At 41.0% G+C, this 22,849-nt stretch overlaps 2 protein-coding genes across 9 annotated transcripts; one reads left to right on the forward strand and one right to left on the reverse strand.

Annotated features, from left to right (window-relative positions):
* Positions 1-1,957: 1,957 nt before the first annotated feature.
* On the reverse strand, positions 1,958-10,446 carry actr3 (actin related protein 3). The gene is made up of 12 exons (XM_027011885.2): positions 10,403-10,446; positions 6,643-6,698; positions 6,241-6,365; positions 5,960-6,070; positions 5,670-5,765; positions 5,431-5,538; positions 4,865-5,008; positions 4,098-4,271; positions 3,858-3,950; positions 3,259-3,384; positions 3,088-3,171; positions 1,958-2,961 (listed from the first exon to the last, which is right to left on the reverse strand). The coding sequence occupies exons 1-12, from the start codon at positions 10,444-10,446 to the stop codon at positions 2,866-2,868; spliced, it is 1,257 nt and encodes a 418-aa protein (XP_026867686.1). The 3' UTR covers positions 1,958-2,865.
* Positions 10,447-11,137: 691 nt separating this feature from the next.
* LOC113578560 (solute carrier family 35 member F5) lies at positions 11,138-22,235 on the forward strand. 8 transcript variants are annotated; one of them, XM_027011890.2, is made up of 16 exons: positions 11,138-11,382; positions 12,182-12,279; positions 12,419-12,524; positions 12,844-12,993; positions 13,954-14,016; positions 15,511-15,583; positions 16,068-16,243; positions 16,332-16,413; positions 16,728-16,815; positions 16,982-17,046; positions 17,494-17,598; positions 17,792-17,951; positions 18,198-18,288; positions 18,608-18,762; positions 20,287-20,383; positions 21,171-21,258. In XM_027011890.2, exons 2-15 carry the CDS (start codon positions 12,266-12,268, stop codon positions 20,366-20,368), a joined length of 1,410 nt encoding a protein of 469 aa, XP_026867691.2. In that variant the 5' UTR covers positions 11,138-11,382; positions 12,182-12,265; the 3' UTR covers positions 20,369-20,383; positions 21,171-21,258. The 8 variants fall into 8 exon arrangements, 7 of the variants coding, with proteins under 7 accessions (XP_026867691.2, XP_026867687.2, XP_026867690.2 ...); XR_004775754.1 differs by lacking the exon at positions 18,198-18,288 and having other exon boundaries at positions 18,608-18,812; XM_027011886.2 differs by lacking the exon at positions 18,198-18,288 and having other exon boundaries at positions 21,171-22,235.
* The last annotated feature ends 614 nt before the right edge of the window (positions 22,236-22,849 follow it).

Below are 22,849 nucleotides of genomic sequence, written 5' to 3' on the forward strand. Positions count from 1 at the left end.
ACACTTTAATCGCATAGTCTTTGGTTCATTTTAAAAACGTGCTAGACTGCAGAGACAAATCAACATAAGCCACTGTCCAGTTACACTGAATATGAACTTTCTGAATTCAGTGGCCTTTTGCTTGTTGTTGTTTCTGTCTGTGTATGTTCCACAACTTTTCTGTTTTGTTCTGGCTTTGTGGCGGTGACATTAACATTCATAAAATAACCTGTTGTAAAAGCACATCAGGGGAGCCCTTGAACTGTCTGTCACTTAAAGGCATGGAGCAGCTCACTGACCGATGGATTCAATTAGCCAGTTAGAATTGCTGGCACGAAAAGATTGATGATGGCATCGCACAAAGTCTGGGTGCAACAGACACTCCCCAGTTCACGATAAAATCTTTGTGAAATTCCCTCCTGGGATGACTGTGCTGGTGTTTTACTGAAAATAAGCAGTTAAGAAGGCGTGACAGCAAAACACGTTCCAAGTAGAGCACCATGACTTGCCTTTTCTCTACAATTCAAAGAAATGTTAAAGGTATCACTGATTCACCATTATTGTATTAATTCTTATATAATGTGTTCAGTGACACTATCCATAATAACTACAATAACAAACAATTCTATGGCTATAGAAGATCTCCAAGAAATATCAGGTTGATGCTTCTGCAAATATCCACAGATGCAACATTTGTTTTATGCTTCTGCTAGACACCACTTGATCTGAACATTTGTTGTATCTATACTGTAGTCTATAAGATACTAATCCAATAGGTCAGACACCAGGAGTGAAATTGCACACCATTTCTAACAGTTGTATGTTATGATGCGATGCAAGTTCTTCTGCTCAGTGAGTCAATTTGTGTTATGGTTCCCAGTTTTATACTATACAGCGCGATGTGTCCATATTGTCACAGATACTGCATTTATGAATGCACAGAAATGTTCTAATTGGTGCTTTGGCAGTTTTAGTTTTGAGAAGCACCCAAGCAGTAAACAGGCACTGTTACTCTTCATTGGTCCAATCTATCCAGTGTGCCTAAAGCAGACCCATTTCTTAAAGCAGGGCTACAGTTTTGAAGATTCCTTGAGAGCCACTAATATTTTTGAAAGAGAAGAGAGGCAGTTTGGGATTTTTAAACTAAAGCTTGAATTATTTGCTGTCATCCAATGAGCAAATATTTGTCAGAATTCTCATTGCTGTTGTTGGACTAGAATATGGTTCACTTACACTCTCAGTTCAGAGGTTGGGCTCAAGACACATAGTGAAGAGAAACATGCATGCTTTATGGTGAATGACAGGCATTGCGATTCTAACGATTTTCATACAATGAGTAATGCCTGTATTGTTATTTTAAAGGAATCACCCACATGAATAAACCCTGAAACTGAACCATGCCATATGTATAGAATGAGTGACCTCTTGTGACCAAAAAGGGCAGTGTATGAATGTTTGCCTGGCAGCTAGCAAGTTCTTTATTAAAACAGATCTACTGTTATCTTCTGGTTTGAAAGATTCACACACACACACACACACACACACAAACTACAATGCTTAGTTTTATATATTCAAATGTTCAGAAAAAAAGCCATGTATCTACCATCTCTGTTGCTAATTTTCTGGAATACTTGCCTTCAAAACTGTCATCATACATTGTCAAGGAAGCTAGCAAACCTCAACAGATATTGCATATTTTTGTGCTTCGTCTTTTTTTTTTTTAAATGAGAAAGAAATCCTTTGTTTAGCTACACTTACTGATGAATAAATTATTTAGCTCAACGAAGTCCAGCGAGAAGGACCAAAGAACGGCACAAAATTCAGAAATAACCACATCTGACCTACGACAACACCTAAAACAAATCAGTTTACCAAATTGTTCCAAAGGTTAATTAACAAAAAGTGAGTGCCAAATTGCTCTTGCCAGTTTTTCCTACCTAAAAAATGTCAGGAACAACAAGAAAGAAAACACGAGCAATTTTTGTAGAAACAATTTTGAGCCTTTATTGGAATGTTTTAGGCATTGTATTTATAAACCCAAACCTGCTGTCATTTGGTGTTTAATTAAAAAAACAAAACAAAAACAACAACCAATACTGGTCCGATAGTCATTCCTGTTCAAGCTCATCAGAGTCCTATTATTGATAGAAGCTTTTCCTTTGAAGTGGAAAATGAAAATATGATACGATTGCAGGTAAAAGCAGTCACATATTTAAAACTAATTTGATGAAAAGGCAAGAAAATGTAACATAAGGAAATAGATTTCTTTTTTTTTTTCTACGTCTAAAGAGCACAAAAGGAACCCTATGCTGTGGAATAAGTTTGCTTTTTCCAGTTTGGGCCTCAAACCCTGCTTGGCCTGTTAAAGGCTGTAATGCCTCTGGACGCGGGAGAGGACTGGCATGGTGGAACTCTAAAGAGTCATACTGCTTGAGGTGTTTGAGTTATCTGCACCCACACTTGACACGAGTCACGCCAACGGAGTCTTCTGCATCATCATGAATGTCAATATTACCGTTTCCATAGTCATTATTCTATTCAGCAGAAGACTGCAGGTTTTGTTTTGTTTTTTTTAAGATGCCTGCATATTAATTACTGAGCGAAGGCAGAGAAGAGCTAGAGTCATTTTGGTCTAGTAACTGCATTTCCCTTCTAGGGGGAACAAGAAAAAAAAAAACAACAAAAACAAACAAACAAAAACATTCATTCATCATCTGGATCCAGCAGACAGGTTTGGTGTTAACCGAAATGAGCTCTCTCCCCCTCCCCCTCTCTCTAGTCGCCCACTTCATTGCCCCACCCATTCCACAAGCCCACCCCCACCCGTGTCCTTGTATGCATGTGTGTGTGAGCGAGAGAGAGATAAAACGCATGTTCTGTGCTCTCTTAGGACATGACGCCAAACACGGGGTTATGGCGACAAATGCTAGGGCCGATCTCCTCGTAATCCTTCTTGGTGTGACACACCTGGTAGAACTCAGGCTAGGGTGGCAGGGGACACACACACACACACACACACACACACACACACACACACACGTAAGCAGACATACTACCAAAGAGAATACCATTGCAGAGGTGTTTGGTTGAGAGGTGCGCGAGACTCACTGTTGATGCCAGCATGGATCCGCCGAACCACACAGCATAGCGCTGCATGTGGTGAGTGATGACCTGCACGTCAATGGGCTTGGGCTGTGGAGCAGATACACACATGAGTAAGGTAAGCACTCATCACCTGGGCCCTGGAAACGTTGTCATGCTCCAAGCTCTTCCACAGACCTTGAGCTTCCCGCCGCTAAGCTCCTCGCTAAGCTTGAGTCGTGCATCCACGGTCCTCTTCAGATCCCTCTGCAGACGCCGGCCAAAGTCACGGAACATGGTAGACCCGCCTGATAGAACTATGTTCTACAGGAGGCACGGACAGACACAGAGACGCAGCACAGTTAATCCTGTGCAGGCTGGTCCCCGTTTGTATCGTTTTGTCTGAAGCAAGCATGGGGGTTGGGAGGGGAGGTATTTACTGATGTCAGTGAAACCTTTTGAGACCTTTTGATGAACACCACACCTTATGTTACGCAGATATCACAAAAATCACTTCTAAAATCATTAACCGCCATTATTCACAGACAGCTAAAAGGTTGTACTGCCTGCCTGAGGGCATAGTGTATGGATCCCAATAAACAAACAAACAGGGTCGCAGTTTTCAGTACCCTAAATGATCTTTGCCCCCCCTCTTTGTGATTCTCTTCAATCAAAACAAAACCACTCAATAAAGCCTCAGCAAAAAAAACGATGATAAATCTACCAATATACCACATAAGAAAGCCACGCAGCGAGCAATAAACGTTGGCATGCGTGTTGAACATATTTAATCTTACCTTATAGAGAGGACGACGCACATCAATGGGACAGTTCTGAATCACCTCATCAACCACTTCTGAGATTGGCTGAGTGAAGTCTGGATTGGCAAACTGTCGGTCAGGGGGGTGCAGGAAGATGGAATAAGGGAACGAAAGAGAGAGAGAGAGAGATAGAGATAGATAGATAGATTTGTACCACACTGTTCTAAACCCGTCATGCTCCAACCCATCTGCCTGAGTTTTCCTGAGCAGACACACCTCAGGGTGGAAGAAGATCTCCGGGCCGAGGAAGCGCTCGTATCCCACGTCGATGGTGAACTCTTTCTTGCTGATGGCGTTGATGCCCGTGTACTGCTTTATCCATTTAGAACCATCTGTGTCGTACTTATTAAACTCCTTCACGAGGTCAGGACACACGTAACTGAAACGTTCCTACAGAAGGGGGCGCAAATGCACACACCCATTTGTTACATTCGGGGGGGGGGCAGTGTTAAATCGTTTTTTTCACATTTGCCTCCTCTCCGTCTCTGAAGGCCTGGGACAGATTGAAGGCCTGATCAGTGCTAGCCTCAGAAACAACCTCATTATAGTTTGGTGTAGTGAGCTCAGCTTGGCCAAGTCAAGCTCTGACACAGCCTTTAAACTGCATACTAAAAAGGGAAATAAAACATCCATTTACCATGTCAGGACAGACACACAAGAGCTGCTGTGTCATTCTGGCTTCATAATACCAGAATAGAGCATGCTTTCAACATTTTATACTTAAGACCTACTGTATTATAACCAGATATGTAATTACCAATTCCTTTTTGATATTTATTTCATGATAGAAACTAGTATAAGTCTCATTAGTTAGCAAAGCTGCTATTTTTAAACAATAACATTTCTTAGCAGCCCAGAGACCTCAAATAGAATCTGAGCAAGAATGAGTCATGAGGTTATGCTGTGCAAGACCCTGCTTGAATTTAAAGTATGGTGATTCAAACATCGCTACTGCATGCACACGCACACACACACGCGCTTACCTTGACGGCTTTTGCGGTCTCGAGGGACTGCTCGGGTGGAATGCCCACCTCTCTCTCCCTCAGCAGCTGCTGTGTGAAGTAGGTGATGTCTCGCCCTGCGATGGGGATGTGCTTTATACAGCTGCCGATCACATAGCCCTCCGCCTATGAGACAACACATGGAAGGGCAGCTTCATTTGTATAGCGCTAGCAAAGTGCATACAAAGGGCTTCGCACAAACAAGCAACGAAGGAAATGAGAGAATTTAAAAATTAAGGCCATTATATTCCGAGATCCATCCTCAGAAAGATGATCCAAACAATAAAAAAGTCAACAGCTGAACCCACAAGTTACATCCAGAAATTCATTCTACCATGATTGCCATTCCCATTTGATCATTTCACATAAATTTACATTATTTAAAAATAGCATAATAAAATTAAATAAAAAATATCATTAATAAAATAAAAACATTTTTCCTTCCAACAAAAGTTACTGGAAAGCCCTGTATGTCCGTTTTAAAATGTTGCGTAATGGCATTATAGATGAACATATGCGCAGGTCTATTCTGAGAGTGCAAGACTGACCACAGGGATGACATGAGTGACTCCGTCCCCGCTGTCGATGACTGTACCGGTGAGAGTCCTCTCTCCAACCTGCCGAGAGGTCCAGGATGCTGCAAGAGCCAAGACTGCCTGAAACACACACACATGGGCACGCACACATGCAGGCACGCATGCAAGCAGATGCACAAATCTGACGTGAGCACACCAGGACTACAATAAAGAGCTACAGTTTCCAATCAAACTGAATCGTGTGCGCGCACCTGCACGGCAATGTACAGTCCTGGCACATTGAAGGACTCGAACATAATCTCTGCTGTGTATTCTCGGTTCTCGGGTGTGTTTAAGGGTGGCTCGGTCTGCAGCAAAAACAGCCACAATCATCACTGTCTCACACACTCACACCCAGAGGTGCATGTACACAAATTGCCACAGTTTAAAAAGTTTAACACGCAACGTCATTTTACAAGTTGCCCCACAGAGTCCCACAAATTTGCGCTGCACTGCATGAAGTATTAACCCCTACAACAAAACCCAATGGTGCATTACTCACCAGCAAGAAATAGTGGTCCTCAGGCTCTGCCCTCAGGTACTTAAAGATGACCTGCTCCATAAACCTCTCCATTAGGTCCCAATCCTCCACAATACCATGCCTGATTGGCCACTGCACAGACACACACAGTAAGGGAGAGAGGTTATGAAATAGCCAAGCCACATTTATTTTCCTGTTAGTGTCTGCGGTTAAAACTCAGTGTGAAGAACAGGTCTTCTGCATGGGGTTCTGCTACAATACCCGCAGGGAGGCATAATGTGGATTTGTGTGGAATCACACACCTTGGTGGCGTAGGTGGGCTTGTCGATAGCCTCATCTCCTATGAAGAAGTCCAGGTCGTCAACACCCTTCATCATTCTCCTCTGGGCTTGATCACCCACCTTTGCTGACTCTTTGATGGCAATACCTAAGCAACAGCAGAGAATGATGGGATGGAACATACATGAGACATACTTCAGTATAAAAGAACACACCAAACTAGGCCAGGCACAGCAGAACGATGACCTCTGAAACTCTCATCTATTCCCCCTCAGGCTAAGACAGACAACTTTTACTTCAAACCTGTATATACCAGCATTTCCCCCTATTTAACATAACTCCTTGAAGAGAACAGACTTTACAAATGCTTTAGATATCATCTTTAGGGCGGGATAGTGGGGAGTGTTTCAGTTAAAACAACTCACATGATGGAACGATGAACTGGGGCTCTGTGTTTCCTGCATATCCAAGTTTAGTGTATCTAAAAGACAGAACAGACAATGTTTTGAGCTGAACAATTCTTACATCAATTCAAACACACACACACCCACACACTTAAAAGACCTGTGAGCAGAAGACCACCAAATTACAAACACAATGCATATAGTTATAAACTGATTATCAGTTAATGACTATATAGAGAGCTATAGTACCCTATACACACTCAGACTATAGAGTGAACCTTCCATTCAGACTATTGGCTGGTTACTTCAATCCTTCATGGTCCTTTGCTTTCTAAGGTCACTGCACTCTCTTACATGTTCATCATTATTTCCACCAGTTCACCTGCCATTACTCCAAACATGAGGTCCAGAATGCATTTGTGTCAGTCAAGGTTGGAATGATGAACTAAGATTTGGACAGTGCTGACAAAGATTGCCAGAACAAAAGTAGAATAAATCATTAATAGTTATAGGCCCTAGTTGGAATAAAAAAATGTAATCATCTTAGCAAATGTTCTTTGAAAGATAAATATTTGTTGTGCCATAAATGCAACATAAACAACATACAATCATTTTAGCTTGTATATTTCATTTGTGCGCTTTTGCACATTCTTCCTTTTTGACCTTTTGTTTAGAAAATATATTAGTGTGCAAAACTGTCAAGTACATCAGTGAAGTCTATACTTAAGTTTTATGGCATATAAACGGTACTGCTAACAATACACTGTTCCATACAATATTATCTATACTAGTGGTAAATGAAAGACATGCAAGTATTTCTTGATTACTGTGAGAAACAAGAACTTTCTCATTCAAACAGTGAGAGCCTGTGCCAGTTTAGCTGAACCTTTTAATGACCATTTACTACAGATGAGTGATCAGCAACACGATTTTTTATATAGAAGTTCCTGATAGCAATACTGCTGTTAAGCAGCTGAGGGTATACATAGCCGATCCTATATGATAGGCTTTCCAGTCCAAAGCTAGCATTATGCTGACAACACACAGGGCTCTGTATTCCCTGTACTACCCCCTAATGCCATGTTCTACCCGCATCATGCCATCGGACTTAGACGTGCCCAACCATTACGATCAGCTAGGCCCCACAACAGGACACTCGGCAAGCAGTTGTCGAGATTTTAGCCATAGGTTCATGTGACCTGGGGATTATGTAAAATGTCAAAAATATATCATACTTTCATAACAGCATCACAATATTTCTACATAATAGACAAAACTGGCTAACCAATTATCTACTGTAAGGATTTGAATTATATAGTATGTTTATAAGCTTTCTATTACTGATTTTAAATGATTAATGCAGTTAGTAAATGTTTCTAGATGTGCTGCCAAGACCCACAAGTTAAGCATACTGGGATTAATAACAAATGACAGTCATACTGCCCACTTGTACTGTTATCCAGTGAACCTACAGGACCATATATACAGGCTTTATGGAGTACAACCAAAGTGGAAGCTCCTAAAGCCTACTTGCTTGGCTACAATATCACAATGATCAAGAGCCACAGTGAGATACTGATGTGAAATCTGTGCTAGTTAGCCAATGTCTAGCCCAGATGTATGCCACTAGTGACCAGTGCAAATCAAGTCTAGTTTAAAGGTCAACTTTCTAAGCTCTGTTCACTTTTCCAGTGGCAAGAGAATTATAATGGCATTTCATCAACAGCCACACAAACAAACCTCATTATTTTGTGACTAAAAATATATAAATAACAAAGGAGATGGAGAGAAACTAAACCATGGTAACCAACGATATCCCAAGTGGGTTCTGAGGACATTTGTTAAGAAAGGTATTTTCTACAGATTGCTCAAGCCTTTTGAGAGTGATGCTGTAAACAACCATTTCACTGCGAGTTATACTGTGTATGACTATGTATGTGACAAATAAACCAAACTTGGTGTGTGTGTTTTTTTCTAGACATGCTTGAGCTCTGATACCAGAGCAGCCTTTGCAGTGTAAAATGACTGATGACTCCCGCCATGCTGGCACACACCCCGCTGATGTGAAGGTTCATCTTTGAGAACATATAAAATGTCCTCAGACATAACACAAGGACTTTTCCCGCCATTTATCCAAATACTTCAGAATATAAGGAATAACGTGAAAGCGGCACAGGTTTGGTGAGACATCAAGCAGGGTCAGGCTCAAAAGCACCAGTTGTGGTCTGAAAGGGTATGAAATATTACTTTTAAAAACATAAATCAGCTTTAAGCGACTTTCTTTTTTATTATTTAAGAGAAGGTTTGTGTTATAATGCCCATTTATAAACATTCACCTGCACATTTTTTAAAAAAAAACAACAAAAACCAAAAACCGTGTACAGCCTACACAAGCAAACTTTTTTGTTTTCTGTAGCTTTGAGGCTGAGTGGGCATCAGAACAGGAGTGCAGAGGCAACGTAGCATAATAGTTCCTTTTTTTTTTCCTTCTTTATGGCCCATGTTAAAACAGTTCTGCAAACTAGACAGAGAAATGCAGGTCAAAGAGGATGTGATGCTTTCACACATTTCAGCCTGAATGACACATGCGTGCACACACAAAATAGCCCAATCTTTTCCATCCATGCTCAGAACAGATGCTTCTTTGCTTGTAATAGTTCAGAGAGAAGGGGGCAGGGGAAGGTATGCACTGCGGAATGTTCAAGTCTCTACATGCAAACACTGACGAGGTAAATACACTGTCAACTCAACCAAAAGCACTCTACCAGCATACAGTAATATCTGAGGATTTTAACCTGCAGTGATTTGATGATGCTTGATCTCCTTAACGTGCTGTGTGCATGTACATGTATGTATGTTTCAAAAACCCTAAAGAATAGACAGCGCAAATAAAATGCTTGAGAGAAAGAGAAAGTCCAGGTCCATGTGATTTCATACACAGCGCTGTGGGCGACAGTGAGCCCCGCCATGGCTGCATATGTAGGGTTGTTTGAGGCTTCATATAATCCCGGTTTGTTCGCTCAAGATAAAGGAAGTCTGATTCCCAGCTGCAGATTCATAAATAACACTACAAGTTAGCCAGCTAGCTATGAACACAATCTAGCGTCGAATTTACAGCCATTGCTCAAACAGGGCGCAACATTACAGGACTAAATAAGACAATGTTACTAAAGACGTTTTCAATGGCGAACACCACCATATATGGACTAAAAACCAGAAGCAGGAAGCGACTGCTGCTGTCAATGAAATTAGGAAGTCACGAGGCGCATGCGCAGACAATCGTTCACAAGAATGGAGTTTTGCAGGAATTTAGCACCCTTTATAATTTTAAACACTAACCTACTATAAATCTGAACATGTAGCACACCAAATGTGTCGCATCATTCAAAGATCAACGTTCAAACGTATGTGCGTCGTCAAAGCTGGATATTTTGAAATGTAGCTACCTAGCCAAGGATACCAAAATACTGCCTGCTAGCTAAGATAATCTAGCTAGTTAACAACCCATACAGCCACCATCCATGCCATGTTTATTCCCAAAATAGACTATTACTTGATCCTTCCTGAAAATAAATTCAAAGACTACATGCCGAGTGAAAACATGCATCCGTAATAGGTATATTTTACCGACCTCTGAGTTGAATATGGTCGCTAGTTAGCCTAGCCTAGGTTAGGTTAGCTAGTTAGCCCACACACCCCAAAGCTGACAGTGAGTGGGCAAGAAGTGCCTGCTGGCAGCAAACGTTTAAAACACTGGAGGAATCGCGATGGAAACACGTACCCCGTACCGCAATCCACGACGCACGCCGGCAACCGCCCAGCCATTTCTCGTCTTTAACTGCCGAAGAAGCTTCCTAGCGACGGGAATGAGTACAAGGCGGAACCCCGGACCCGCACTATGAAGTTTGGAGCCACTTCCGCACTTGGCTTGCACACAGCGGTGATAAAATGGCCGGTGTGAGGGCGGCACATGCGTGTGATCTACACACTATATACGTGCACAACTCTGCCGAGTCATAACTTACAGATCTACGATTATTGCACAGGTTTGCACAAATTTTCGGAAATGCTGCAGTACGCACGGGATCTGCAAGATGTATTATACTGGAGCAGCTTTTTGGGAGACTGCAACAAGCATATTAGAAATCAGACATTCGTTTAATGTAGACTTTTTTGTTGCAAGATTTATTATGTGCACCTCATGTAGATAAACAATATCCCGGAAACACTGATTTTTGAGATCAAAGATTTTGGTTGCTAGAGTTTAGGAGCAAGAACATTTATAAAATTGTATCACGTTACATTCAAATTCGATGAATCAATCTGTCAGAGGAAATGTAAAATAGACTCAAATGTGTCACACTAAATTGACAACGCTGAAAAGCGATCGTCTTCAGATGCATTTTGGGAGAATGTGTTTTCCACGTATACCCTAAAGTGCAAACCAATGCGGCTTTAAACTACAAGTTCCAGATGTTTAAAGTTGCTCGGTAAGAGCCAAGTGTGGTAATGAACATGAGCCCACATAAAAGTAATGTAAATAGTTACAGCACCAGCCAGTTGTCATCCTTTACTACAGACAGCATTCTCAGTTAATTTTGCTTTTTGGCACCCAAAAGCAATGGATTTCCAGAACCGCATGACCGAAGAAGGCATATAGTTAATGTATCTAGCGATTTAACCACCTGGTAAAAGCTTACGTATTTGTCTTGGTTTAGGTAGCTACCTTGCTAAGGGATCTACCTTAGCTGTTTTAGATAGGTAAGTGTCAAACTTTACAGTCGGTAATCCATGCTATCTTGACCTCTGATTTGCTCGTTAAAACCAGCGTTATATTGGTAAATGTATTGGCTCAGTAGTGCATTGAGAAAATCCCCCGAATCTCCGAGTATCGCCATCACAGTAAAGTTATAACGCATCAGCAAGCTAGCTCCATATATATAATAACAACACCTATTTTTAGGACCGTCTTTGAGATAAATATGAAGCATTTTAGTTGGGCGTTATATTGGTATATGCACCGTCTTAAATTTGTAGTTACAACGTGAAAAGTGTTTACTAGTCGCTGACCTTTCTTAGCTGAGCTACTTGATGGACTATGGAAACTAGTCTCTTGCTCAGGATGGAAATGGCCCAGTAGCAGTACACACAGCAATGCAGAAACACTGGCAGGACATTGCTGGGTTCTGTAGTAGCCAGAATCCTGTATGCGTCTACAGAATTTATGGGTTTTGAGATAAAATGATGCTTGAATTCTTAAAAACCTGTCAATATCACCAGAGAAACAATTGCCTAAAATTAATAAGTACATTTTATATACATTTTATGCTGACCCATATCACTTTTGTTAAATTCTTTTTAAGGCAAACCTCTCAAGAACAGAATCTCAGTTTTTGCATGGATGCTTACACTTTATGCTGTAGTTTTAAATGAGAGGCCTATTTTTAAGTGTAATATTTTGTGGGTTAGTAACACAAGTTGTTATTTGGGTAAAGTCTAATGTTTAGTAATTGGTAGTACCTAAAGTTTGCCTATTTTGCTTTCTTGTTTTGTGTGAAAGTTGCTCTTCTTGTAGCGGCTGTGTGATGTGTTCTCGGTGCTGTGCCGTGGAGCGAGCTGGCCTAGACAGGCGTGTCCATTTCTAATGCGCACCACACGGTAAGCCTGGCCATTTGAATTCCCTCTTGATCATCATCAAAATCACTTGTACACACGCACACAGCTAATCCAAATGCAAGTAATGCATTGTGTGTATATGTGTGTGTGTGTGTGTGTGTGTGTGTGTGTGTGTGTGTAGGATGAGTTGGGGGGTGTGTGGTACCCAGAAGAGGAGACTGGTGCTGGGTATTGTCATCCTGCTGTTTGTCGACATAATCTGGGTTGCTTCCTCTGAGCTTACTGCAGTAAGATCTACACACACATCAAAACTTATAATATTATTTCAGTCTCTTCCCCTTCTCTCTCTCACACGCACACACAGTCAGATTACAGTACAGATTTACAAACACATACACACACTCACAGTGTGATATGGATTGATCCAAAACTTGTGCATTACAGTGCTGCATTACAAATGGTATAAGTGAATGACATTTATGTAGGTTTGGAGCTGTAGGTATTTATAAAAGTTTAATTTTGTTCACATTTGTTTTGTGCATGAATGCACTGTAGGAAATATGCTCTACTGAGAGGTGTGTGTGTGTGTGTGTGTGTGTGTGTCAGTATGTCTTTGTGCAGCAGCAGTACAGTAAGCCCTTCTTCAGCACATTTGTGAAGACCTCCATGTTCATGTTGTATCTGTTTGGCTTCCTGTTTTGGAAACCATGGAGAAAGCAGTGTTCGGCCAATCACCACCAGCAGCACAGCATCCTCGTGAGTTCAGCCATGATTGTGCTCATACTGCACTTTATATAGTGGTGCCACTCAGAGGTAGTCTGGCAGTAACATGCATGCTTTTTCATACCATCTATTACCCTCCTATTTCATGCAGGTTCAGCACAGCATAAGGTCAGAAATAGCTGAGCATAAACAGACTGTTCACAACAAAAAATCCTTATAGAGTGGATAACAAAAAATCAGTAATGAGTCATTAATGAGCTACTGATGTTTATGGGGTTTTTATGTTTGGCACTGCACAGCATCTCTTGCTGAAGTGGTTATCTCTGCTAACAAGCCAATGTGTTGTAGTAACATATACAGGTGGATTGAAATGTCTTTCAGGCTCATGCAGGTCATGCAAGTTGTGGGAAGTGGTTTATATTTATTTTTCTAGCATGTGTGAAAATTTATAACCATTATATACATGCAAATGATTACCACATACATTGTAGTATAAGTCCCAATGTATTATTATTTCCTAACAAAAAAATTGTCACATTATAATCCAGAGTGTGTAATTCCAAAACGTAGCTCTGTTCACCAGTCTTTAGCTTTTAAAGAGGCACTAAGATCTGGATGCTCTAGCCACCAGATCCTAACACCCACCCCCGCCCCACCCCCCTGTCATTTGACCAGTCACCCTGTGTATAGTGCCATCTAGTGGTGTTAAGTTGCAATACTACAGCATATACAGTGTATAAATAACCTTATATGACTCCTGGAACACATTTTTAAAAAACTGATATAGCTATATGAAGGTGTGTAGGCTATACAGCTATTCACCTGCTATTATCAGTGTAGATATTACTCATGAGTTGTTTCTTGTATAACTGCATGTCCATCCTTCTCTGTGTGGTTATAACTGGCAGCTGGTCTTGTTATGGCATTGTCAGGATGTTGTATTAATGTCTGAGTGCTCGTATTGTATTGACGAAGCATGATATAATTTTGCAGACTTCTAATTTTGATTCAAATGTGACTGCCAGCAATGCTGAAAGCAGCTTTAATATCTCCCTTGTAAGTATGTGCCCTCAGAACACATGCACACATACATAAATGTTCATTTTGTGACGTGAACATGCCGTTTACTATGTACAGTGTGTTATGTATGATCACAGTAGTGTAGGTGTGTGTTCAATAGCAATGGTTCTGATTTATGATGCAACCAAGGGGAAATGAAACATGTCCTTATCTCCGATTCCATTGTGAATGCGTACGGTCACAGTTCTCAGAGTTGACCAAACTAGGCCCTATTCGATATAAAGCCCAAGGGAAGAATATTTTACTTATCATTTCTGAAATGAAACAATACTGTACGAACAGTAAATCTTTTGGGAAGATAGCTGTTCAGAGATAATGCAGGACTGTTGGGACTCTACAGAACTAATATCTTTCTCTGTTGGAACTCAACATATAAAGCATCTTGTTGAGCCTCTTCGAGGAGGTTCCGATATCAAAAAAGCAGTTCAGTGGTTCTCAAACAGCCTCTCTTTCAGGATTTGACTCTGAATATATGGGATGGAAACATTTGTTGATTTGTGGTTGTGACAATGATTATTGATGTGGCTTAAGCCTGTTAAATATGCTCACCATAAATATCGAAACGTGAGATCATGTGTGTCCTAGCCCGTCATAATTGCTTCTGAAAAAGCAGCATTTACATAGACAATAATAGACTTTATTGTAAACCTATATGTATTAGATGTGCAAGAAACTAGAGCCCTAGATTATGCACAAATCAGTAAATCAGTTAATTTAAAAGGAAGTGTAATATGTCCTCAGGCCCTTTGGGTTCATACACTGTCCACTGAGCTCTGGAACTACTGCGCCCATCCAGCCACAAGGGCAAGAAAAGGTCCCCAGATTCACCTTTTACAAATCTAAATTAACAGCAAGTGTCCTCAAATAATTACGCACACACACACCATCACACACAAAAAAGGAATAAAGGAAGAAATACAGATATGTATCTATATGCATTTTTAAAATGAAAACAGGTAGTGGAATCAAAGTATTACCAAAACAACAAAGTATGGTGCTTGGTATCCAATCACAGGTTTCTGTCATTCTTAGGCATTTAGACTGGCATCAATTTTCATTTTACATTCAGAATTACATTGGATCATAAACCCTGATTAGTGTTGCATTCAAAAGGAAAGGAAGCAAAGAAGACAATTTTACTAAAAATGATTGTTTGGTGAGCGGAAGACTCCCCAAAGATACTTGTGCAGATTGACTTCTTGCCAGCATGTGCACATTTGTGTGTGGATGTGTTGTAGTGTGTATCTGAGTGTGTGTGTGTGTGTGGGGGGGGTGTACTGTGTGTTCATTTGTTCACATTTGTGGTGTGTGTGTGTGTGTGTGTGTGTGTGTGTGTGTGTGTGTGTGTGTGTGTGTGTGTGTGTGTGTGTGTGTGTGTGTGTGTGTGTGTGTGTGTGTGTGTGTGTGTGTGTGTGTGTGTGTGTGTGTGTGTGTGCCCATGTCTAATGGCAATGTGTCTGTGTCCTGTAGAGTGAGCCTTTGTATGTACCGGTGAAGTTTCAGGATGTTCCTGAGAGCAGTGCTGCTAGAGAATCTAAGACTCGTAAGTGTTTCTGCAAAAAACTTTATATATGTGTCGTATTGTACATACAGTGAAGTCTCTTTTTTTGCTGTTTTCACTACATTAGTAGTTTATATTAAAATGAAAACATTTGCACTGTGTAAATGTCCTATACTCATGCTTTATATTCATGTTTTCTGAAATAAGAGTGAGTGGTATTACATTTTTATGGCATTTAGTTGACGCTTTTATCCAAAGCAACTTATAATTATGACTGACTACAACTTGAGCAATTGAGGGTTTGCTCAATTACAGGCACACTCTGCCTGTTACAGAGGCCCAACAGTGGCAACTTGACAGTGGTGGGGCTTGAACCAGCAACCTTCCAATTACAAGTCAAGCACCTTAACCACTGAGCTGCCACTGTATTGGGTCCTCCGGCACTATTATCTCTGTCTTACTCTCTTGTTCTACATTTCCCTATTTGGGTGGGGGGTTTTTTTTGTGTGTGTCTGTCTCTACATAGCTGTGAGAAAGCACCGTGTCAGGTTCAGTAATGTAATGGAGGTTCGTGAGCTACCTCACTCCCAGGCTCTAGAGGCCAAATTGTCTCGCATGTCTCCAGCTACCACCTCACTCAGGATCATGGGAAAGCTTGGTGTCAGCTCGGTGGCCAAAATCAGCTTCTTCTTTTGCTTTGTGGTGAGAGTTAGAAAACACAAAGATGCACAAATGTAAACACACACACACTCTCTGAGTGCACATGTTAAATCTGTGTGCTCTCTCTCAGTGGTTCCTGGCTAATCTAGCCTACCAGGAGGCTCTGACAGACACACAGGTGGCCATCGTAAACATACTGTCCTCCACCTCAGGTAAATCCTGTTAAAATCCAAGTGTTCTATTTAATTTAATTTCAATGATATGATGAGCAATCTAAGCATGTTGGGAGAGACCTAGTGGCTGCGGTTCAAACGGCACCTATTTTTACACACGTTTGAGACATTCTGTCATTTTGCCCAGAGGCTTTTCAACAGTTCACTACATTGTTCTGCATTGTTCACTGGAGAGCTAATGTATTTCCCACAGACCTCCATCAAGCCTTTCACCCACTGTTAAAATAACAAGTGCTACAGCTGAGCTTCCAAAACGTCTTTGTTTGGGGGGGGCGTCGGGATGCTGGTTTCAGGTCTCTTCACTTTGATCTTGGCTGCCATCTTTCCCAGTAACAGCAGTGATCGCTTCACACTTTCCAAACTGCTTGCTGTTATACTCAGGTGAAGTCAGCGTTAATTTTCCCATATCCTTATTTATGTACATGCATATGAAATGAGAGGATTACTGGATAAAATCTGTTCTTAGTCAATATATCAACTGCTTGGAGTAGGTATAGTTATATTCTTAAGGGCAGAGTCATTTCTCTTCTTCTTTTAAAATTGATAGTATCGTGGGAGTAGCAGTGGTCAGTATCTCTGGGATGGACAGCCCTGGTGGAAAAGGCACTATTGGTAACCATGCAAACAGCTTCAATTATTTGTTTATAAAAAACTTGGTGAAGGAATAAATGTGGTGTTTGAAAGTTAATGTTTTATAGCAAATGTTTAAGAACATTTTAGGGTCATTTCAATATCTGAGGGCATTTTCTGTCCCTTTAATGAGTAAAATATACAGAATTTATGCATATATAAAATATGTAATTATTTTGTTTATATATGTAAAAAAATGTTCAATACAATTACCCAACATTTATTCTTTTGGTTATTTTAGGTTTTTCTACTTGTATAATGTGTCTTATTAAATGTAGTGGTAGGATAACTTTGTTTAAAGTCAAAATTGTCATTCAGTGCTAAAATGACCCTGAAGTTTGTTTAAGTGAAGGATGCAAGCATCTTGCATTGGTGTGTACGGCTACCCCTTATGAGGTGTAAGAGAGGTGTGAGTTGGACTTTCTTCAGGCTCTCTGTGGTCCCTGCTGGGGGCTTTACTCTATGCCGTCTACATCGTTATGCTGAAGAGGAAAGTCGATCGAGAGGAGAGGCTTGATATCCCCATGTTCTTCGGTGAGTAGACTCTGTAAGCATACACAGACCCTGGACTCTCTGTTTTAAGTATTCATACTGACTCTGTGTGTGTGTGTGTGTGTGTGTGTGTGTGTGTGTGTGTGTGTGTGTGTGTGTGTGTGTGTGTGTGTGTGTGTGTGTGTGTGTGTGTGTGTGTGTGTGTGTGTGTGTGTGTGTGTGCGCGCACGCGTAGGCTTTGTGGGATTGTTTAACCTGCTGTTGCTGTGGCCTGGCTTCGTGTTGCTGCACTACTCTGGGCTGGAGGCGTTTGAGATGCCCAGCTGGCTGGTGATCAGCTACATTGTCATCAATGGCCTCATCGGAACTGTGCTGTCTGAGTTTCTCTGGCTGTGGTACGTGTGTGTGTGTGTGTGTGTGTGTGTGTGTGTAGTAGAAGTAAGCAGATTAGCATTTGCTTTAGCAGTGCATGTTGAGGTGAATACATTAAATATGTGTGTTTATTAGTTGTGTGTAAGGTGTGATAGTTTTAACTTTGTGTGTAGGGAAATACAGCACCATTGCCCTAGTGAACATATGGTTAGGCTTTTGCTTCCAGTTAGGTTTAGACTTATAATGAGCAAGTGTGCGTGTTTTAACAGGGGCTGTTTTCTCACTTCATCTCTGATGGGCACATTGGCTCTAAGTCTGACGATCCCACTCTCCATCATAACTGATATATGCATGAAGAAGGTGGGGTTGTTGTGTATGCACAAGTGATATCTAAAGTGTAGGCAGGCATATATATGTGTGTGTGTGTGCTGTGCATGCTGAGTAAAACGCTTTAAATTATTCCATTTATGTAGTTATTTTATAGTTCACTTACTATAAATATAAATACTCTTGATTTATGAGATTTTGCTCTGTAACATCATAGTCATTGTTTAATTTAAAATATAATGTACTGGAGTCCCAAAAAAAGCCACTGTCCAACTGGGGTGTGTATGTGTATATATCTGTGTATGTGTGTGCGTACGTGTGTATATGTGTGCGTACGTGTGCGTGCACCCAGGCCAGTTTCTCCTGGTTGTTTTTTGCGGGAGCGGTTCCTGTCTTCCTCTCCTTCTTCCTGGCGGCCCTCCTGTGCCACTACAATAACTGGGACCCCGCCATGGTGGCCCTGCGCAGAGTCTTCTCCTTCTTCTGCCGCAAGCACAGGACTCACAGGTGACTGCCTCCCACAGCAACCACAACTCCAGCTGACGCTCAGATTCTCAGTAAGTGATTTAAAGTATACTTGAGCTGTATTTGATTTCAGTGTATCCCATATGTCCTCTAAGAACACTCCCGTCCTCAGAGGATAGCATGCATACTTTCCTTAAATGTAAGCTACATTGGTTGATCTTGTGGTGTTCATTACATCGAGCCAGGTTTAGTTTAGATTTTGTTGACAAGTGCTGAAGGTTTTGTACAGTTGCCATTTAAAGTTTTTCAACAGGCCCAAACTTCAGATTGTTTAAATCGTGCCTGTTGTGAAATACGGCGACTCTGTAAATGCTGTATCCAGCAGCATCTGTCTGATGCCTCGTTTCAGACACAAGTTGTGCGTGTGTGTGATGCCTATCATGTTGTTTGGCATGAAGGATGATCTTCTCATGTTAAAAGGCTGCATGGTCATATATTATAACGTGTACTGCGACACTGATTGTGACACCTACCTATTAAGAGTTAAAATATCGCCTGAGGCTGGGACATAGGAGTGCAACGCGAGCGCCTTCAAAGCTCAGAGAAGCTGGGAGGAGTGTAATCTCACACATTGTATTAAACAATAAATGTTGTCATGGAGCAGCACACTCCTCCCATCCACTAATACTGTGGAGATGGCGAGTAGTGATTCATTGCCTGTGTTGCTGGGCTCTTGGTTCTGCGATCACATCTGACACATTTCCTTTGTGGATGTCATAAGATCTTAGCATTTATATGATGGTGTGGCATGAAGAAAATGTGGTTAACTTCAATAAAATGCTTTTGACAATGTTAAAACTTTTAAGTCAGACAGACGGGTATGTCATTTTTCTATATTTTAAATGAAATGAAATTAGATTTGGCTAGGTAAGGAAGGCCCAAAAGATTAAGCGTGCTGATCGGAGCTCTCTGATTATTCTAAAATGCCTACCTACTCTATTTTACTCGATTATTCTAAAATGCCTACCTACTCTATTTCTCTTTACTTATCTGTGCTGAGAAGAATTTAAGGTCAGAAAAACTTGCGTGTGCAAGTCCTGCTAGATGAACATTTTGTTGTATAAAGCAGTGAGAGAAGCACAGAGTGGGCTAAGACTGGACGGTGCGCACACCTGTGCGGTGTTAAACTATATCAGTGAAAAACATTAGTGAAGCAGGAAAGGTCTGATCAATCTTACTCTCAGGATTGTTTTAATAGTAAACATTTTATATAATCTTTGATTTGTTAATATTTGTTAAAGAAATAAATACATTTTATTGAATTATTAATTATTTCATAAAATGCAGTGTTTTTAGTTGGAACACCCTTTGTAATCTTTTGAATGAAACTCTGTAATATGAGCCTGCAATATCACGAAGATTTATTAAACTCTTAGTGTATCCTAATGCTATCTAGAGCACTATGCCGGACCTTGGAGTATTTGGTGCATTCAGAGGTATATGTCGAGTGTTTAATAAAGTTCAGACATATGTAATGCTTTGTGTGTGGGTGGGGTTTTTTTGTAGACTCACCGAGGACAGCGAGCAGTGTGAAAGTCTTATCTCCATGCAGAGCTCCGCCCCTGACAAAAAAGGCTTTTGTTCCTGACCAACATGTCAAGAGGTAACCTCTAAACATTTTCACTTTGTACTGATTAGCCCAACCAGTGAATTGTGTGTTTTGCCTTTTTTGGGTGTATTTTCCCTAGATTCCAAAAGACCAAGTCAAAATTAGAGGTAATGCGAACTAAACATATTTTAAAAAATGTTTTATATCATTTTAGCTAAGACAGCTAAAATGTAAGTTTGTGGAAAGTGTGCAGCTGAGCGTCTGAGCCTGTGAAGCACTACTAGCAGAGTCAGCCTTTGGTTTGGAGAGATTTTTGTTTTCCTTTGACATCTGCTCTGTGTCCTAAGTCAGACATAAGAAACAGCAATGGGAAGTCTGTCTTTGGACACAGATGTTGGTGGTTTGGATGATGTTTCGTTTGGCCGTGTTTAATTACAGAGCAGGTCATCTGATCTTGGCAATACAGCAGGTCTGTTTCCATACGTTTACCTTAGTGAATTGACCGAGTGTTGACTTTGAACATGAATCAAGTTGAACAGGCCTATAAATACACAGTTCCTCTTTTCCTTAGCAGGCTCATAGACCTTTTATCGTGTGTGTGTGCGTGCGTGTGTGCTGAACTGTCAGAAAAGTTATAAAGAACATGCCTCAGCTTGAATGACCACCCAAGCTCCCAGCCACACACACACACACACACACACACACACACACACACAAAGTCTAGTATTCTGAGTAAGTGCAAAACTAGCAACCTGAATTTCCAAACTACACCGTTGTTGTTTCTCCATGACTGTGGCGCATGCTCTGTAAAATCTGCACAAACTCATCTTCACACGCGTAGGAAAAAGCAGCGACACACAAAGCGAAAGCAACCCATCACTGCCAACAGCCACTGGGTCCAGAGCAATCGCCTCACTTCCTCGTCCTCTCCTTCACGTACGCCGACCATCCTGTGCCGCCCTTCCCGACCGCCGAGCGAACCTGCACATCTCTCAGGGCAAGAAAACGGGGCCTAGCAACCAGCATCCTCCAGCGGCGCCCTCCCAGAGTGACAGAGTGACAGTCCAGTCCACCTCTAGCACACCGAGTGTGCCTTTAAAAGGGGGCGTTAAGGTGTGCCAGTGTGAGGGGGCTAGCATCGGGAGCGTTTGAACAGACATGCCATCTGTGCACTTCAGTCTGTCACTACAAGACTGAAAGACAGTACCGACTGTCAGTTCATTATTAAGATCCTTGGGGCTGTACGGAGATTAGAGGTCAGGGTGTGCTTTTGTTAAGCAGATTGTTGACAGATACACGTATGTATTTTTTATTTTTTTTTCTTCATCTTCAAATCACCATTTCTGCAATCCATTGCAAATAGCCTGTAATCCTTATAATCATTCTATTGTAACTGGGTGTAGATCTCAGAACGTTGATAAAGCCTGTGTGATGCACCCTGGGATGACGACACATGTTTATGATTCAAGTGATTGTTAAAGGAAATCAAAGTGTTATTTAACCAAAACACGAGAAAAATGTGAAACTAATAGTTGTCCAGTGAAACAAGCATGTCACAGTAAGCTGCGCTGTGTATTAAGTGTGCTGAGCTGTGTTAGCAAAAACTGTGCAAATCCCTGTAAACACTACTCGTTCTTTGCAGTGTCCTCGTGTGTCCCCTCATCACCTCTTTTTTTTTTTCTTCTCCAGCACGTAAATCCTGTTCTGTTCATCATTTTCTGTCTTTGGATAGTTTCTGGGAAAATGGTGAACCCTTCACAGATACTTTGATTTGTGTATGGATTGCACATAAATCAGGTTGGTGGGGCCATCATGATTCCTAAGCATAATGAGTCACAAAACTGAGAGAAAGTCAGTTTTTAAGAAACAATGTGCCTAATAAAAGCACTTTAATTTGCAGTTTCAAGTGTGTCTAAGCACATTTTTTTTGGTTGTTGTTGTTGTTTTTTAATGATTGTTATTTTCTTAGTAGTAGATCAGCTAAAAGTAACAACAATTACACTTTGGCCATGATACTTTAAAATTACAGTATATATTGAACCAAACAATATTGATTAGAGAGGTTTCTGTGCATTTTCACACCTACTAAAATGTGATGTAACAGAGTCCATCTTGTTTAACCCATAGGACCTTTTACAGTACCATTATTGAACAAATGGCTTAATACAAACAAGAAGGATGTGAACCTCTATATTAACAATAACTGAGGTTAACCTCATGGAAATTAAAAAGTTCAGCAACTTTCAGGAACTGTTCTGGGCAGATGAGCACAGAACAAAGTCATTCCTGTTTACCCTGGCTGGAGAACCTCTGTTCTCTCTAATGCACAGCCTGAGTACTTTTATATGAGGGGCATACAAGAACCTTCCAGTAGAATCCTTCACTAAACCTTCCTGCCACTTTAGTGAACATCTTTTGCACTAGACCTCTATATATACCCAGAATATGTGCCTTGTCAATAGAATGAATTAGTCCTGATTCTTTTGACCAGGTGCTTTTGTGGGTAAAAAAAACAGAAAC

This window comes from Electrophorus electricus, chromosome 2 (genome assembly GCF_013358815.1).
Source record: "Electrophorus electricus isolate fEleEle1 chromosome 2, fEleEle1.pri, whole genome shotgun sequence".
NCBI classification, from domain to species: domain Eukaryota; kingdom Metazoa; phylum Chordata; class Actinopteri; order Gymnotiformes; family Gymnotidae; genus Electrophorus; species Electrophorus electricus.

Bases quoted from the DNA above. Each gene is read 5' to 3' on its own strand.
- actr3 (XM_027011885.2), bottom strand. From the start codon at position 10,446: ATGGCTGGGCGGTTGCCGGCGTGCGTCGTGGATTGCGGTACGGG. The intron at 5,766-5,959 runs GTGAGTAATGCA...TTTTTGCTGCAG, and splicing joins AGGACCACTATTTCTTGCTG to ACCGAGCCACCCTTAAACAC. The intron at 4,272-4,864 runs GTAAGCGCGTGT...CCCCTTCTGTAG, and splicing joins AGACCGCAAAAGCCGTCAAG to GAACGTTTCAGTTACGTGTG.
- LOC113578560 (XM_027011886.2), top strand. The intron at 12,525-12,843 runs GTAAGATCTACA...TGTGTGTGTCAG, and splicing joins CTTCCTCTGAGCTTACTGCA to TATGTCTTTGTGCAGCAGCA. The intron at 14,017-15,510 runs GTAAGTATGTGC...TGTGTCCTGTAG, and splicing joins GCAGCTTTAATATCTCCCTT to AGTGAGCCTTTGTATGTACC.